This window comes from Lissotriton vulgaris, chromosome 5 (genome assembly GCF_964263255.1).
Source record: "Lissotriton vulgaris chromosome 5, aLisVul1.2, whole genome shotgun sequence".
Lineage (NCBI taxonomy): Eukaryota > Metazoa > Chordata > Amphibia > Caudata > Salamandridae > Lissotriton > Lissotriton vulgaris.
The window spans coordinates 2019743480-2019759333 of record NC_141693.1 but is presented as its reverse complement, the minus strand read 5'-3'; the positions used below and the strand labels follow the sequence as shown (position 1 = coordinate 2019759333).

Sequence of the window (15854 nt, the reverse complement as noted above, 5' to 3'; positions counted from 1 at the left end):
GCTGTCGCCTCCCTCCTCCAGACTACAACGAACCTCCTGCATTCGCTAGGGGTTATCTATAAACGTGCCAAAGTCACACTTTACTCTTTTTCAGATGCTCCCTTTCATTGAGCTGTTCTGTACACTGTGCAGTTTCGGGCTTATCCTCCAGAGCAGCGAGTCCAATATATTCAGGCTAGTATACTGGTGTTTCAGCTTCTATCCTGGATCGCAGGAGAATGGCTGAGGCTGCTGGAACTCATGGCTTAATGCATCCTATTGTTAAATCATGCCAGATGGCTTATGCGGGCTCTGCAGTGGGACCTGAAGTTCCATTGGGCGCAGCATCAGGGGAATCTCTCCGATGCAGTCCAGATCTCGGAGGGAACTGCAAAAGACCTGCAGTGGTGGTTGATGAACCGCGGTTGGGTAAGAGGCAGACCCCTCTGCCTTCCCCAACCAGATATCACAGTTGTGACATATGTGTCACTCCTAGAATGTGGGGGCTGTCTGGGAGAGGTGTAGATCAGGGGACACTGGTCTCTAGCAGAGTTGGTTCTCTACATCAATTTGTTGGAGCTTCAGGTGGTCCGGCCAGCATTAAAAGCATTTCTTCCCTCTGTCAAGGGGAAGTTAGTGCACGTGTTCACAGAGAACACTACCAAGCTATGGTCCCGACCAAATGTATAACAGCTCAAGTTAAGCCCATTTTAAAAAAGCCTACCTCATATCCCAGGGTACCAGGTAACTACCATCCCATCTCGCTGCTGCCTCATTTGGGGAAGGTGCTTGAATCACTGGTAAATAAACAATTTACCGCCCATCTGGAAATCAACGGACTTCTTGATTCATGGCAATCAGGGTTTCGTTGAGCACATAGTACTGAAACGGCAGTAGTAGAGATGGTTGATAACATCAGGCTGGCCCTGGATAAAAGAGAATCAGGTATGCTAGTTCTTTTGGACCTGTCAGCCGCTTTCGACACCATTTCCCACTTCATTTTAGAACAGCGCCTCTGGGAGGTTGGAGTCAGGGGGAAAGCCCTGGACTGGTTCAAAAACTACCCAAAGGACCGATCAACCACTGTAAACATAGATACCCTGGCCTCATGCAATAGGCCAGTCAGCAGAGGAGTTCCCCAGGGATCAATCCTGAGCCCTATGCTTTTTAACATCTATGGTAACACCTATTGGCCAGGATAATCAAGTCCTATGGTTTTGAGGCCGTGTCAATGCTGATGACCCTCAGCTGTTGATTACGTTCGGTCCTGACCCATCAGACACAATGATCTGGTTTAAAAACGGTGTGATTCATATTAACAACTGGATGGGCAATAAAAATTACAGCTCAATGGTAGCAAGACCGAGATCATCCTGTTTGGCAGGGCCGAAGAATATTGGTCCATCAATAGGTTGCCCCAGGCATTGGGCCCATGCCCTGCCCCTAAACAAGCATTCCGTAATCTTGGAATAACTATTGACCACAAGCTGTCCATGAAAAATCATGGTAATCTTGTGCTGGGCACCTGCTATAGGATCCTGTAAATACTAGGTCAAATCCTAAAAATGGTTACCTTTCGAAGCCAGGAAACCTCTGGTACAGGGTCAAATTGTAACTCGTCTGGTCTATGGGAACGCCTTATTAGCTTCCCTAAATGAAGATCTCTTTTCCAAATTGCAGATCCTGCAGAACACTGCTGCCAGACTTATCCTAAATCTTCCACTTAGATCCGCCTCAGCCCCCAGTCTGAGGTCCCTCCACTGGCTTCCGGTAAGAAAGAGAGGCCATTTTAAAATCTTATGCCTCCGTGTCTATGTACTGGGCCTGGTTGTCTAGCAAAAAAGCTTAAAAGATACCAGCCAGAAAGAATGTTAAGATCCAGTTCTAAATCTCTTCTTACCCCACTGCGAGTCTGCACTGTACGAAACGGGAGACTATCTTTCTCTTTTCTTGCCCCTACCTCTTGAATAAGCTTCCGTCTCATCTTCCCGCCATTGCCGATAACAAGTGCTTTCGGAAGGAATTAAAAATGTGGCTATTTCAACAGAAACAACGCTGTCTGGATATGACCACCAGTCCACTGGAGTCTTCGCAAGCGCCATGGGATCTTCCTGGTGATATGTGCTCTCAGTAAGTTCCTCTGACTTTGACGCGCTAGAGTTTCTAAGGGGGCTATCACTGGGCACCGCTTTTTGTCACAGGTGGAGCCTCCCATACACCTTTCTGCCCATACCACTTCTGCCCAGATTACTGAAGAATATCAATAACGACCAGGCCCAAGTCATCTTTGTGGCTCCGGACTGGGCACGGAGAGTGTTGTATCCAGAGCTTCTTCGAATGAGCATTGATCCTTCGATCAGGCTGCCCCTTCGAGATGATCTTCTGTCACAGCAACAGGGAACGGTCCTCCACCCAAACCTGTCAGCTCTCTGCCTCCTTGCGTGGAGATTGAGCAGCAACAGTTGACAGCTTTCAAACTTCCTCCCGAAGTATGTGATGTTATTTTGGCAGCCAGGCAGCCCTCCACTGAGACAGTATACGCCTGCTGTTGGCAAAAATGTGTAAAATGTTATACAGAAAGGTTTATTGACCATCTTTCTGTCTCCCTGTATAATATTCTTCTGTTTATTCTCACCCTTGCCCAACCAGGCTCTGCTTTGGCTACTCTCAAGGGTTATCTTTCTACTTCTGCTTTCCTGCGTCTGCCTGACCAACTCTCTTTATTCAAATATCTTATTATAAATAGGTTCTTAAAAGGGCTTGTACATGTGTTTCCACCTATGCCCTTTGTCATGCCGCAGTGGGACCTTAATTTGGTCCTCACATTTCTCACGTGTGCTCCTTTCGAGCTGTTACATAATTACCCCATCTGGTTGCTTTCCATCAAGACAGTCTTTCTAGTGATGATAACTTCTGCCCAGAGGGTCAGTGAATTGCAGTCTTTATCATGCAGACCTCCTTACATGATGGCTTTTGTGGATAAGGTGGTGTGTCGCACCTGTGCTTAATTTTTACCTAAAGTGGTGACCCCATTCCATCTGGGTCAATCACAAATCCCTGTTGAAGAAGAACATTGCCATCGTCTGGACCCATAAAGAGCGCTGTCGTTTTCTAACTTGACCGCACAAAAGAGTTCCGGGTGAAAGACCAACTCTTTGTGGATTACGTGGGAGCTAAAAAAGGTCGGGCAGTGCAGAAACTGACAATTTCGCGCTGGGTTGTTATCTGTATTAAGATCTGTTACGCCCTGGCTAGAAAACTACTTCCAGAGGGCTTTTCTACCAGAGGAAAAGCTGGGACCACAGCGTTGGCTCAGGGTGTCTCAGTCCTGGACATCTGCCAAGCAGCAACTGGGATGTCTGCACATGTTTGCCAAGCACCACTGCCTGGGGAATCAGGTCCGCAGGTATAGGAATTTCGCCCGTTTGGTTCTCCAGGACTTTTTAGTGTTGAAAATCTTCTCTGTAGCCCATCACCTGGATGGTATGGCTTGGGTATCTATTCAAAGGTAAGGAATCTGCAGCTAGAAGTCTTTATCGAATGAACAAGTTACTTACCTTCGGTAATGCATTATCACAAGTAGGGCCCTGAATAGTGAGCAACCCTCGCCCTATCAAATGAATCCGCAGAGCAGGAAGGCTTGCGTGGGTTTGCAAGGAATCTGCAGCTAGATACTGTCTGTACCAGTAACTTATGCGTCATGAGAATAGTTTGATCCAGTGATCGGCGGCTGTTTCTTCGATGGAGGGTGGCTGGGTCTCTGGGTTCCACAACTAGATTGTCCATAATGAAGGGTAGCTACACTGTTAACTCCTGGATAATAGTTTTGGGGGGAGGGTGCTAGCAGGTCTGGATTTCAGTTGCTTCATCTCTGGTAGAGTATGGCTGAGCTTAAGAACTGAGTTATTTCCTCTATATTGTTGAAAGAATGTTTTTAAGTTCCTGTTTGGTTGTTTTTCTTATTGATTATGTTTTTTTTCTAGATCACCCGACTCTGGAGCCGCGACATTTTGTGGATGAGAAGTTGGTGAATGAGAACCACAAAGATTATATTTTTCTAGAGTGTATCCTCTTCATCACTCAGGTCAGCGGGGGACGGAGCAAACATTGTTTTTTCACCTGTTTTCCAGATGTTATGAAACAAAGCAAAATAAAGTTAATGATTTAAGAAATGGATAATTTTAGAGAGAATTAAGTTTATAGGGGTTTCGCTGGAACCTGAAGGGAACTCCCAAATTGTTGCTTTGGCCGATATTATGTGGGACATACCTTAATATGCATTTCTTGTTTTTACGTGTGTAATGTTGTAGTGTTTATCATACAAGTTCAAAAGATACCTTCTACTTGAAATACCACATTTGTAGGCTAACGGGGCTGGTGTTTGAAGTGACAGCAATTCTTCTTCAGTTCCACCATTTGCAGTCCTTCTTTTTTTTCCAGCTGTGATGCCACTGCAGGTGCCCAGCTGTTCCTCTACTTGGAAGGCTATGCTGGAGACCTGCAGTGGCGCCCACATTGGTGTCTTTAGTCATGTTTCTTCTTCAGATGGGCAGTGTGTGGGGCAGGCTGTACTATCTAGTTTAGGGAAGGGCGTCCTTTGGCTTCTCTGTCTTCTATGTAATCTTAAATAATGTAAGTTAGGAGTTGAAAGTTGCAGTCCCTTCTATTTTCTCCTGAACTTTCCTGACCCTTGATTGTGGTGTGTCATTTGTCTGTTCACTTCCATGAAAGTGCACAGCCACCACCTTTGCTCCTAACTCTCTACATTGAACCCTCAGATGCATTGGCATCACAGGACTAAAACCTCCTGGCCTTTTTAGGTCTCAGCTTCGAGACCTATTGCAGCCGAGTTGCTCCTCAAGGGAGATAGAGCGGTGCACGAGCCGACCAGGGTCTGTGGGCGCGCAGACACACAGGAAAGCAGGCACGCACCGTGCACACACAGACACACACTCAAAGACAGACACACGCACACGCACACGCACACACACACACACACACACCCTCCCTCTCTGCCCACTCCCTCTCTGCCACCCCCCTCTACCCCCACTCACCGGGCTCTTTCCCTCCGCAGCGGGTCAGTCATGGCAGCAGGCAGACTCGGTGTCTTCTCCAGCGATCTTCAGCTGATGTGCACGCCCACGCTGCGTCTCGTGCGCGCCCACCACGCTGTTTCGCGCCCGTTGATCCTCAGCTTGTGATTACTACTCCTTCTAACTCGGACGGTCATTTTAAAACGTCATCAGTAAATACATGCGAACTTAGAGATCACGTAAAATCACAGGCAAGACCTCGCAGAGTTCTTAACTCATGTCAGCATATCCCAACCATATGTTATTAACTATACAATATACCTAAAAGCTATTAGTTTTTACCAATGCTCCTTCAAGCCGCATTGCTTATTATGCTCTTTGATTGGTTTAAATTAGAAGCAATCTCTTAAAGATGTTTGCGAGGGAGGAGGTTTTCGGTTCGGGAGTTCCAGGACTGCTGCTGTGAGAACCTCAGACGTTTAAAACCGAAATAAAAGGCCACTGCTGTGCCTGTTGCCCAACCGCCAGCTGTTCCACTTGTCCGAGAACAATGTGCTCCCGCTGCGGCAGCAGGTTTGGTCTACACGGGTGACAGAATCTCCCCCGCGGTCATGTTGTGAGAGTCTGGATGAAAGCTGCTAGGCCTGGAAGCGAGCATTCAGGAGGGCCGGGGGCATTCCAACCAAGTCTGCAACTGATCACCCAGGAGGACATTTACTCTCTTCTCCCACCAGGTCAGGCACAGGTGAATAATACTGCCATTTTGCCTGCTCCTCTGCATTTGATTCCCCATTTTATTAACTACGCAATAAATCGTGTGTTTCCTCATGTCTAAACACTTTGCTATAGAATCTCAAACCCGACCCCAGGTCTGCCCAGTAGAACGGCGCTCACTTCATCCCTCTGTGAGGCAGAAGGTGAGTGCGAGTGCAGAGTGCGAAGTAGTGAGTGCAGAGTTGTGAGTGTGCAGAGTTGTGAGTGTGCAGAGTTGTGAGTGTGCAGACTTGTGAGTGTGCAGACTTGTGAGTGTGCAGACTTGTGAGTGTGCAGAGTTGTGAGTGTGCAGAGTTGTGAGTGTGCAGAGTTGGACATCATGCCACCATAGCTGCTTCATGCCTTTTCTCCGCACTGGTTTACCACAGTAACCTGCACCACGGTCTCTACTGGTGTTTGTTGGCCGCACTAGATTGCCACAGGAACATGTGCCTCAGTCTCGTCCTGTGTTCGGTGGCAGCACTGGATTATCGAAGTGACCTGTGCCTCGTTCTCGTCCTATGATTGTTGGCCACATTGGATTACTGCAGTAACCTGTGCCTCTGTTGCTTCCTGTGTTACCCGCACTGGATTACCGTAGTAACCTGAGCCTCGGTCTTGTCCTGTTTGTTGGCCACACTGGATTACTGCAGTAACCTGTGCTGTGGCCTCTTTTCTGTGTGTTGGCCGAATTGAAATACTGCAGAAACCTGCTCCTCAGTCTCATCCTGTTCGTTGGCTGTATTGGATTACCGAAGTGGCCTGCGCCGCGGTCTCGTTCAGTGGTTGTTGGCTGCACTGGATTTCCACAGTAACCTGTGCCTCAGACTCTACTGGTGTTTATTAGCACTTGGCTGCACTATAGAACTGCAGTAGCTTGTGCTTCGGTTTCATCCGATGTTCATTGGCTGCGCTGGATTACCGCAGTGGCCTGTGCCTCGGTCATGTTCTGTGTTTGTTGGCCGTGCTTGATTACTGCAGTAACCTGCGCCTTGGTCTTGTCCTGTCCGGTGTTGGTTGGCCGCACTGGATTACCGCAGTAGCCTGTGCCTCGGTATCGTCCGGTGTTTGTTGCCCGCATTGCATTACTGCAGTGGCCTTTGCCTCGGTCTCGTCCTGTGTTTGTTGGCCGCAAAGAATTACCAGAGTAGCCTGTGCCTCTGCCTCGTCCTGTGTGTTGGCCGCACTGGATTACAGCAGTAGCCTGTGCCCCATTCTTGTCCTGTGTTTGCTGGCCACACTGGAATACTGCAGTAACCTGTGCCGCAGTCTTGTCCTGTGTTTGTTGGCCGTGCTGGATTACCACAGTAACCTGCTCCTTGGTTTTATTCTGTGTTTGTTGGCTGCACTGGATTACTGCAGTAACCTGTGCCTTGGTCCTGTCTGATGTTTGTTGCCCGCTCTGGGCTCTGAATTGCCACAGTGGCTTGTGCCTCGGTCTCCTCATGTCTTTGTTGGCCGCACTGGATTACTTCAGTAGCTTGTGCCTCGATCTCGTCCTGTTTCTGTTGGCCATACTGGACTACCGCAGTAGCCTGTGCCTTGCTCTCGACCAGTGTGTTTTGACTGCACTGGATTACTGCAGTAACCTGTCCTTAGGTCTGGTCCTGTGTTTCTTGGCCGCACTGGATTACCACAGTAATCTGTACCTCAGTCTTTTCCTGTGCTTGTTGGCCCCACTGGATTACTGCAGTAACCTGCTCCTCTGTCTAGACCGGTGTTTGTTAGCCACTCTGGATTAACACAGTGGCCTGTGCCTTGGTTTCATCATGTGTTTTTGGCCTCACTGGATTGCCGCAGTAACCTGCTCCTCTGTCTTGTCCTATGTTTGTTGGCCACACTGGATTACTGCAGTAACGTGTGTCTCGGACTCTTGCAGTGTATTTGTTGGCACTGGGCTGCACTAGATTACTGCAGTAGCCTGTGCCTGTGCCTCTGTCTTGTCTGATGTGTGTTGGCCGCGCTGGATTACCGCAGTGGCATGTGCCTCGGTCATGTCCTGTGTTTGTTGGCCACGCTGGATTACCGCGGTAACCTCTGCCTCGGTCTTGTCCCATGTTTGTTGGCCGCTCTGGATTACCACAGTGGCCGTTGCCTCTGTCTCATCCGGTGTTGGCTGCGTTGGATTACCGCAGTGGCCTGTCCCTCGGTCTTGTCTTGTGTATTCGCCACACTGGATTACAGCAGTAACCTGCGCTTCGGTCTCCTCCTGTGTTTGGTTGCACTGGATTACTGCAGTAGCCTGCGCCTCGGTCTCGTCCTGTGTTTGTTGGCCACTCTGGATTACTGCAGTAACCTGTGCCTCGGTCTCTTCCGGTGTTTGTTGGCACTTGGCTGCACTGGGTTACTACAGTAGCCTGTGCCTCGGTCTTGTTCTGCGATTGCCGCACTGCATTACTGCAGTGGCCTGTGCATCAATCTCGTCTGCTGTTTGTTGGCCGCATTGGATTACCGCAGTAGCCTGCTCCTCGATCTCCTCTTGTGTTTGTTGGCCGCGCTGGATTACTGCAGTAACCTGTGCCTCAGTCTCGTCCGGTGTTTGTTGGCTGCTCTGGATTACCACAGTGGCCTGTGCTTTGGTCTCATCCTGTGTGTGTTGGCCACACTGGATTACCGCAGTAGCCTGCTCCTTGGTCTTGTCCTGTGTTTGTTGGCGGCAAAGGATTACTGCAGTAGCCTTCGCCTCGGGCTCCTCCTGTGTTTGTTGGCCGCACTGGATTACCGCAGTAGCCTGCTCCTTGGTCTTGTCCTGTGTTTGTTGGCGGCAAAGGATTACTGCAGTAGCCTTCGCCTCGGGCTCCTCCTGTGTTTGTTGGCCGCACTGGATTACCGCAGTAGCCTGCTCCTCGTTCTGATCCAGTGTTTGTTGGCCGCACTGGATTAACACAGTTACCTGTTCCTTGGTCTCATCCTGTGTTTGTTGGCTACACTCTATTACCTCAGCAACCTGCTCCTCGGTCTCGTCCTATGTTTGTTGGCCGCACTGGATTACTGCAGTAACCTGCTCCTCTGTCTCGTCCGGTGTTTGTTGGCCACTCAGGATTAACACAGTGGCCTGTGCCTTGGTCTCATCCTGTGTTTGTTGGCTACACTGTATTACCGCAGTAACCTTCTCCTCAGTCTCGTCCTATGTTTGTTGGCCGCGCTGGATTACTGCAGTAACCTGTGCCTCAGTCTCTTCTGGTGTTTGGTGGCACTTGGCTGCACTGGATTACTGCAGTAGCCTGTTCCTGTCTCGTCTGATGTTTGTTGGCCGCGCTGGATTACAACAGTGGCCTGTACCTCGGTCATGTCCTGTGTTTGTTGGCCGTGATTGATTACCGCAGTAACCAGTGCCTCAGGCTCGTCCGGTGTTTGTTGGTCGCTCTGGATTACCACAGCGGCCTTTGCCTTGGTCGCATCCGGTGTTTGTTTGCCACACTGGATTACCGCAGTGGCCTGTACGTTGGTCTTGTCTTGAATGTTGGCCGCACTGGATTACCACAGTAACCTGGCCTCAGTCTCGTTCTGTGTTTGTTGGTCACTCGATTACTACAGTAACCAGTGCTACGGTCTTTTCCGGTGTTTCTTTGCACTTGGCTACTGCTGTAGCCTGTGCCTCTGTCTCGTTCTGTGATGGCCGCACTGGATTACCGCAGTAGCCTGTGCCTCGGTCTCGTCCGGTGTGTGTTGGCTGCACTAGATAACTGCAGTGGCCTGTGCATCAGTCTCGTCTGGTGTTGGTTGGCTGCACTGGATTACTGCAGTAACCTGTACCTCGGTCTCACCCTGTGTTTGTTGTCCCCACTGGATTACTGCAGTAGCCTGTGCCTCGTTCTCGCCCTGTTTGTTGGCCGGACTGGATTACCGTGGTGGCCTAGGCCTCGTCCTGTGTTGCCCGCACTGGATTACTGCAGTGGTCTGCGCTGCGGTCTCGTCCTGTGTTTGGTTGCACTGGATTACTGCAGTAGCCTGCGCCTCAGTCTCGTCCTGTGTTTGTTAGCCACTCTGGATTACTGCAGTAACCTGTGCCTCGGTCTCTTCCGGTGTTTGTTGGCACTTGGCTGCACTGGGTTACTACAGTAACCTGTGCCTCAGACTCTACTGGTGTTTATTGGCACTTGGCTGCACTAGAGAACGGCAGTAACTTGTGCTTCGGTTTAGTCCGATGTTCGTTGGCTGCGCTGGATTACCGCAGTGGCCTGTGCCTCGGTCATGTCCTGTGTTTGTTGGCTGTGCTTGATTACTGCAGTAACCTGCGCCTCGGTCTTGTCCTGTCCGGTGTTGGTTGGCCGCACTGGATTACCGCAGTAGCCTGTGCGTTGTTCTCGTCTAGTGTTTGTTGGCACTTGGCAGTACTAGATTACCGCAGTAGCCCGTGCCTCTGGATCGTCTGGTGTTAGTTGGCCGCATGGCATTACTGCAGTGGCCTGTGCCTTGGTCTCATCCTGTGTTTGTTGGCCGCATTGAATTACCGCAGTAGCCTGCTTCTCGGTGTCGTCCTATGTTTGTTGGCTGCTCTGGATTAACAAAGTTACCTGTGCCTTGGTCTCATCCTGTGTTTGTTGGCTGTACTGGATTACCGCAGTAACCTGCTCCTCGGTCTCGTCCTATGTTTGTTGGCCGCGCTGGATTACTGCAGTAACCTGTGCCCTTGTCTCTTCTGGTGTTTGGTAGCACTTGGCTGCACTGGATTACTAGAGTAGCCTGTGCCTTGGTCTCATCCTATGTTTGTTGGCCACACTGCATTACTGCAATAAGCAGCACCTCTGTCTCGTCCGGTGTTTGTTGGCTGCTCTGGATTAACACAGTGGCCTGTGCCTTGGTCTTATCCTGTGTTTGTTGGCCGCACTGGATTACCGGAGTAGCCTGCTCCTCTGTCTTGTTCTATGTTTGTTGGCCGTACTAGATTACCAGTGCTTTAGTCTCATCCTGTGTTTGTTGGCCGCACTGGATTACCGCAGTAACCTTCTCCTCAGTCTCGCCCTATGGTTGTGGCTGCACTGGATTACCGGTGTAGCCTGCTCCTCGGTCTCGTCCTATGTTTGTTGGCCGTACTAGATTAACACTGTGGCCTGTGCTTTGGTCTCATCCTGTGTTTGTTGGCCGCACTGGATTACCACAGTAACCTGCTCCTCTGTGTTGCCCTATGTTTGTTGGCTGCGCTGGATTACTGCTGTAACCTGTGCCTCGGTCTCTTCTGGTGTTTGTTGGCACTTGGCTGCACTGGATTACTGCAGTAGCCTGTGCATCTATCAAGTCCTGTGTTTGTTGGCCGCGCTGGATTACCAAAGTAACCAGTGCCTCGGTCTCGTCCGGTATTTGTTGGCCACTCTGGATTACCACAGCAGCCTTTGACTTGGTCGCATCCAGTGTTTGTTTCCCGCACTGGATTACCGCAGTGGCCTGTGCCTTGGTCTACTGCAGTAATCGAGTGACCAACAAACACAGAACTAGACTGAGGCGCAGGTTACTGTGGTAATCCAGTGCGGCCAACATTCAAGACAAGACCAACGCACAGGCGCACTGGATTACCACAGTAACCTGCGCCTCAATTTCGTTCTGTGTTTATTGGCCATTCGATTACTGCAGTAACTAGTGCTACGGTCTTTTCCTGTGTTTGTTTGCACTTGGCTGCACCGGGTTACTGTAGTAGCCTGTGCCTCGATCTCGTTCTGTGATGGCCGCACTGGATTACTGCAGTAGCCTGTGCCTTTGTCTCGTCCGGTGTGTGTTGGCTGCACTAGATTACTGCAGTGGCTTGTGGATCGGTCTCGTCTGGTGTTGGTTGGCTGCACTGGATTGCTGCACTGGATTACTGCAGTAACCTGTGCCTCGGTCTCTTCCGGTGTTTGTTGGCACTTGGCTGCACTGGATTACTGCAGTAACCTGTGCCTCAGACTCTACTGGTGTTTGTTGGCACTTAACTGCACTAGAGAACGGCAGTGACCTGTGCTTCGGTTTCATCGGATGTTCGTTGGCTGCGCTGGATTACCGTGGTGGGGTATCAAAAACAAAGGTCCTAGACTTAGATTTATGGTAGAACAAATCAAACTTATAATTGTGAGTTCCTTATTATGAGCTTTCCCTCACTTGCTCACAGTATTCAATATTAACATTTAGACTAAAAATGCAACAACCCAGACTAATATGTTGGAGAATAAACACATTTTTATTCCTCCAAATTAACAATCATTTAGAAGTTCAAATTAGAGCACCAGAGCCCTAGAGTAGGCCCAGAGGGCACCAGAGCCCTAGAGTAGGCCCAGGGGATACCAGAGCCCTAGAGTAGGCCCAGAGGGCACCAGAGCCCTAGAGTAGGCCCAGAGGGCACCAGAGCCCTGGAGTGGGCCCAGGGGATACCAGAGCCCTAGAGTAGGCCCAGAGGGCACCAGAGCCCTAGAGTAGGCCCAGAGGGCACCAGAGCCCTAAAGTAGGCCCAGAGGCCACCAGAGCCCTAGAGTAGGCCCAGAGGGCACCAGAGCCCTAGAGTAGGCCCAGAGGGCACCAGAGCCCTAGAGTAGGCCCAGGGGATACCAGAGCCCTAGAGTAGGCCCAGAGGGCACCAGAGCCCTGGAGTGGGCCCAGAGGGCACCAGAGCCCTGGAGTGGGCCCAGAGGGCACCAGAGCCCTGGAGTGGGCCCAGAGGGCACCAGAGCCCTGGAGTGGGCCCAGAGGGCTCCAGAGCCCTGGAGTGGGCCCAGAGGGCACCAGAGCCCTGGAGTGGGCCCAGAGGGCACCAGAGCCCTGGAGTGGGCCCAGAGGGCACCAGAGCCCTGGAGTGGGCCCAGAGGGCACCAGAGCCCTAGAGTAGGCCCAGGGGATACCAGAGCCCTAGAGTAGGCCCAGAGGGCACCAGAGCCCTAGAGTAGGCCCAGAGCCCTAAAGTAGGCCCAGAGGCCACCAGAGCCCTAGAGTAGGCCCAGAGGGCACCAGAGCCCTAGAGTAGGCCCAGGGGATACCAGAGCCCTAGAGTAGGCCCAGAGGGCACCAGAGCCCTGGAGTAGGCCCAGAGGGCACCAGAGCCCTGGAGTGGGCCCAGAGGGCACCAGAGCCCTGGAGTGGGCCCAGAGGGCACCAGAGCCCTGGAGTGGGCCCAGAGGGCACCAGAGCCCTGGAGTGGGCCCAGAGGGCACCAGAGCCCTGGAGTGGGCCCAGAGGGCACCAGAGCCCTGGAGTGGGCCCAGAGGGCACCAGAGCCCTGGAGTGGGCCCAGAGGGCACCAGAGCCCTGGAGTGGGCCCAGAGGGCACCAGAGCCCTGGAGTGGGCCCAGAGGGCACCAGAGCCCTGGAGTGGGCCCAGAGGGCACCAGAGCCCTGGAGTGGGCCCAGAGGGCACCAGAGCCCTGGAGTGGGCCCAGAGGGCACCAGAGCCCTGGAGTGGGCCCAGAGGGCACCAGAGCCCTAGAGTAGGCCCAGGGGATACCAGAGCCCTAGAGTAGGCCCAGAGGGCACCAGAGCCCTAGAGTAGGCCCAGAGAGCACCAGAGCCCTGGAGTGGGCCCAGAGGCCACCAGAGCCCTGGAGTAGGCCCAGAGGGCACCAGAGCCCTGGAGTAGGCCCAGAGGGCACCAGAGCCCTGGAGTGGGCCCAGAGGGCACCAGAGCCCTGGAGTGGGCCCAGAGGGCACCAGAGCCCTGGAGTGGGCCCAGAGGGCACCAGAGCCCTAGAGTGGGCCCAGAGGGCACCAGAGCCCTGGAGCGGGCCCAGAGGGCACCAGATCCCTGGAGCGGGCCCAGAGGGCACCAGAGCCCTAGAGTAGGCCCAGAGAGCACCAGAGCCCTAAAGTAGGCCCAGAGACCACCAGAGCCCTAGAGTAGGCCCAGAGAGCACCAGAGCCCTAAAGTAGGCCCAGAGACCACCAGAGCCCTAGAGTAGGCCCAGAGACCACCAGAGCCCTAGAGTAGGCCCAGAGAGCACCAGAGCCCTAAAGTAGGCCCAGAGACCACCAGAGCCCTAGAGTAGGCCCAGAGGGCACCAGAGCCCTAGAGTAGGCCCAGAGGGCACCAGAGCCCTGGAGTGGGCCCAGAGGGCACCAGAGCCCTGGAGCGGGCCCAGAGGGCACCAGAGCCCTGGAGTGGGCTCAGAGGGCACCAGAGCCCTGGAGCGGGCCCAGAGGGCACCAGATCCCTGGAGTGGGCCCAGAGGGCACCAGAGCCCTAGAGTAGGCCCAGAGGGCACCAGAGCCCTAGAGTAGGCCCAGAGAGCACCAGAGCCCTAAAGTAGGCCCAGAGACCACCAGAGCCCTAGAGTAGGCCCAGAGGGCACCAGAGCCCTAGAGTAGGCCCAGAGGGCACCAGAGCCCTAGAGTAGGCCCAGAGGGCACCAGAGCCCTGGAGTGGGCCCAGAGGGCACCAGATCCCTGGAGTGGGCCCAGAGGGCACCAGATCCCTGGAGTGGGCCCAGAGGGCACCAGATCCCTGGAGTGGGCCCAGAGGGCACCAGAGCCCTAGAGTAGGCCCAGAGGGCACCAGAGCCCTGGAGTGGGCCCAGAGGGCACCAGAGCCCTGGAGTGGGCCCAGAGGGCACCAGATCCCTGGAGTGGGCCCAGAGGGCACCAGAGCCCTAGAGTAGGCCCAGAGGGCACCAGAGCCCTAGATTAGGCCCAGAGAGCACTAGAGCCCTAGAGTAGGCCCAGAGGGCACCAGAGCCCTAGATTAGGCCCAGAGAGCACCAGAGCCCGATAGTGGCGAGTCCTCATGGTTTCAAGTGCAGGCTGCTGAGAGTGTTTGAATTGCCCTTTTCTGTGATCAGGCGGGCAGAACGACTTGTATACAGAGAATGCGCGCACAGACCGACAGACCTACATATCATTCTTTTTATCTTATTTGAAAAAGGGGTTAGGTTGTGGGTAGAGAAGTAAAGGAAAGCAAGGGTGATTTTATGATTTATGGGGTGGGAGAGGCTCCAAGTGTGCCACGCTTTTGGCATTAATACAACTGTTAGCGCTCTAGTTGTTTATCAGAGCACTGTGGAAACATGCAGCAGCACACTGGGGAATTAACCGACTGACTGCTTCCGGCGTAGGGAGTGAACGTGTTACTGACCCAGATGAGACATACATTTCAGAACTCCTAGGAATCGTCCTTGTTTTAGCTTGCTGGATTACTAGCCATCATTTCTATGAGAAAAGGAGCCCCCTCATTTCGGTCATTTCTAAAGGAATTATTTTGTTTTACAGCTTTGATTTCATCAAGATGGGTTCAGGTGTAAGTGCATTTGTCATAAATCCAGAATGTTGGCGCTCTAGTTGTTTATTAGTACAATGTGGGAAGCTGCAGTGGAACCCTGGGGAATCAATGAACATGCTGCTGTTAGAAGCACATGTTAGACTTGGACACATGACTGAGGAAGATAGTGTGGATTTGATGAACAACTGCTCTTATTTTAGCTGTTCACACACCTACTATATAACCTCTGAGAAAATCATCAGAGAAGAAGGTTAATTAAATCCCAGCAGAAGATGAGCATTTTCACTGGGTAAAATCATCTTAAAGCACACCAAAATTCTTGAAATAAGTATGGTTCTGCAAACAAAAGATTTATATTGTGACTAAAGTCTTTTATCACCCATTACAGGTGCTCCTTTTTGTGACCCTTAAAACCAGCCGTTCAGTACAATGCACTTCAAGGGGGAGGGGGCATCACCCTGAGGCCGGTAATGGTAGCCACAGCGTGTTGCACACATGCCCCTTGGGGTTAGAGCATGCTTACCCTGCCCCCTTTTATATATATATATATATATATATATATATATATTTTAAAATTAATTTACAGGACGCAGGGGCCATGACCTGGAGTCCAGTCATGGCTTCTGCAATATTGCTCCGGTTGTGGCCAGCCTACCAGGATTGACTAGTCCCCTATAAAGTGGCCAGGATACCAGCACTCCAGATATACCTATTATTTTAGCCCCTTTATGACCAACCCAAGCACCCCTTTAAATGTGAGTTTCTTGACAGTGGCTGATCGAAGTTAAAGTGAATAACAAAAAAGAACACTTTCTAACTAAAATTCTACCTTCCTGCCAAGCTCTTCTTAGTCGTTTATTAGGTCTCGCCAAGCGTTGCAGCGTGCATACGTTGCTCGCTCTGCGAGACATATTGTGGAT

General features: G+C 51.9%; 1 protein-coding gene across 2 annotated transcripts in view; it reads left to right on the top strand.

Annotated features, from left to right (window-relative positions):
- PTPA (protein phosphatase 2 phosphatase activator) overlaps positions 1–15854 on the top strand; it is a 623109-nt gene that overhangs the window by 418779 nt on the left and 188476 nt on the right. For both annotated transcript variants that reach the window (XM_086924847.1, XM_086924848.1), the window contains exon 8: positions 3963–4063. In XM_086924847.1, the coding sequence (XP_086780973.1) occupies positions 3963–4063 (101 nt within the window). The remainder of the gene's footprint in view (positions 1–3962; positions 4064–15854) is intronic.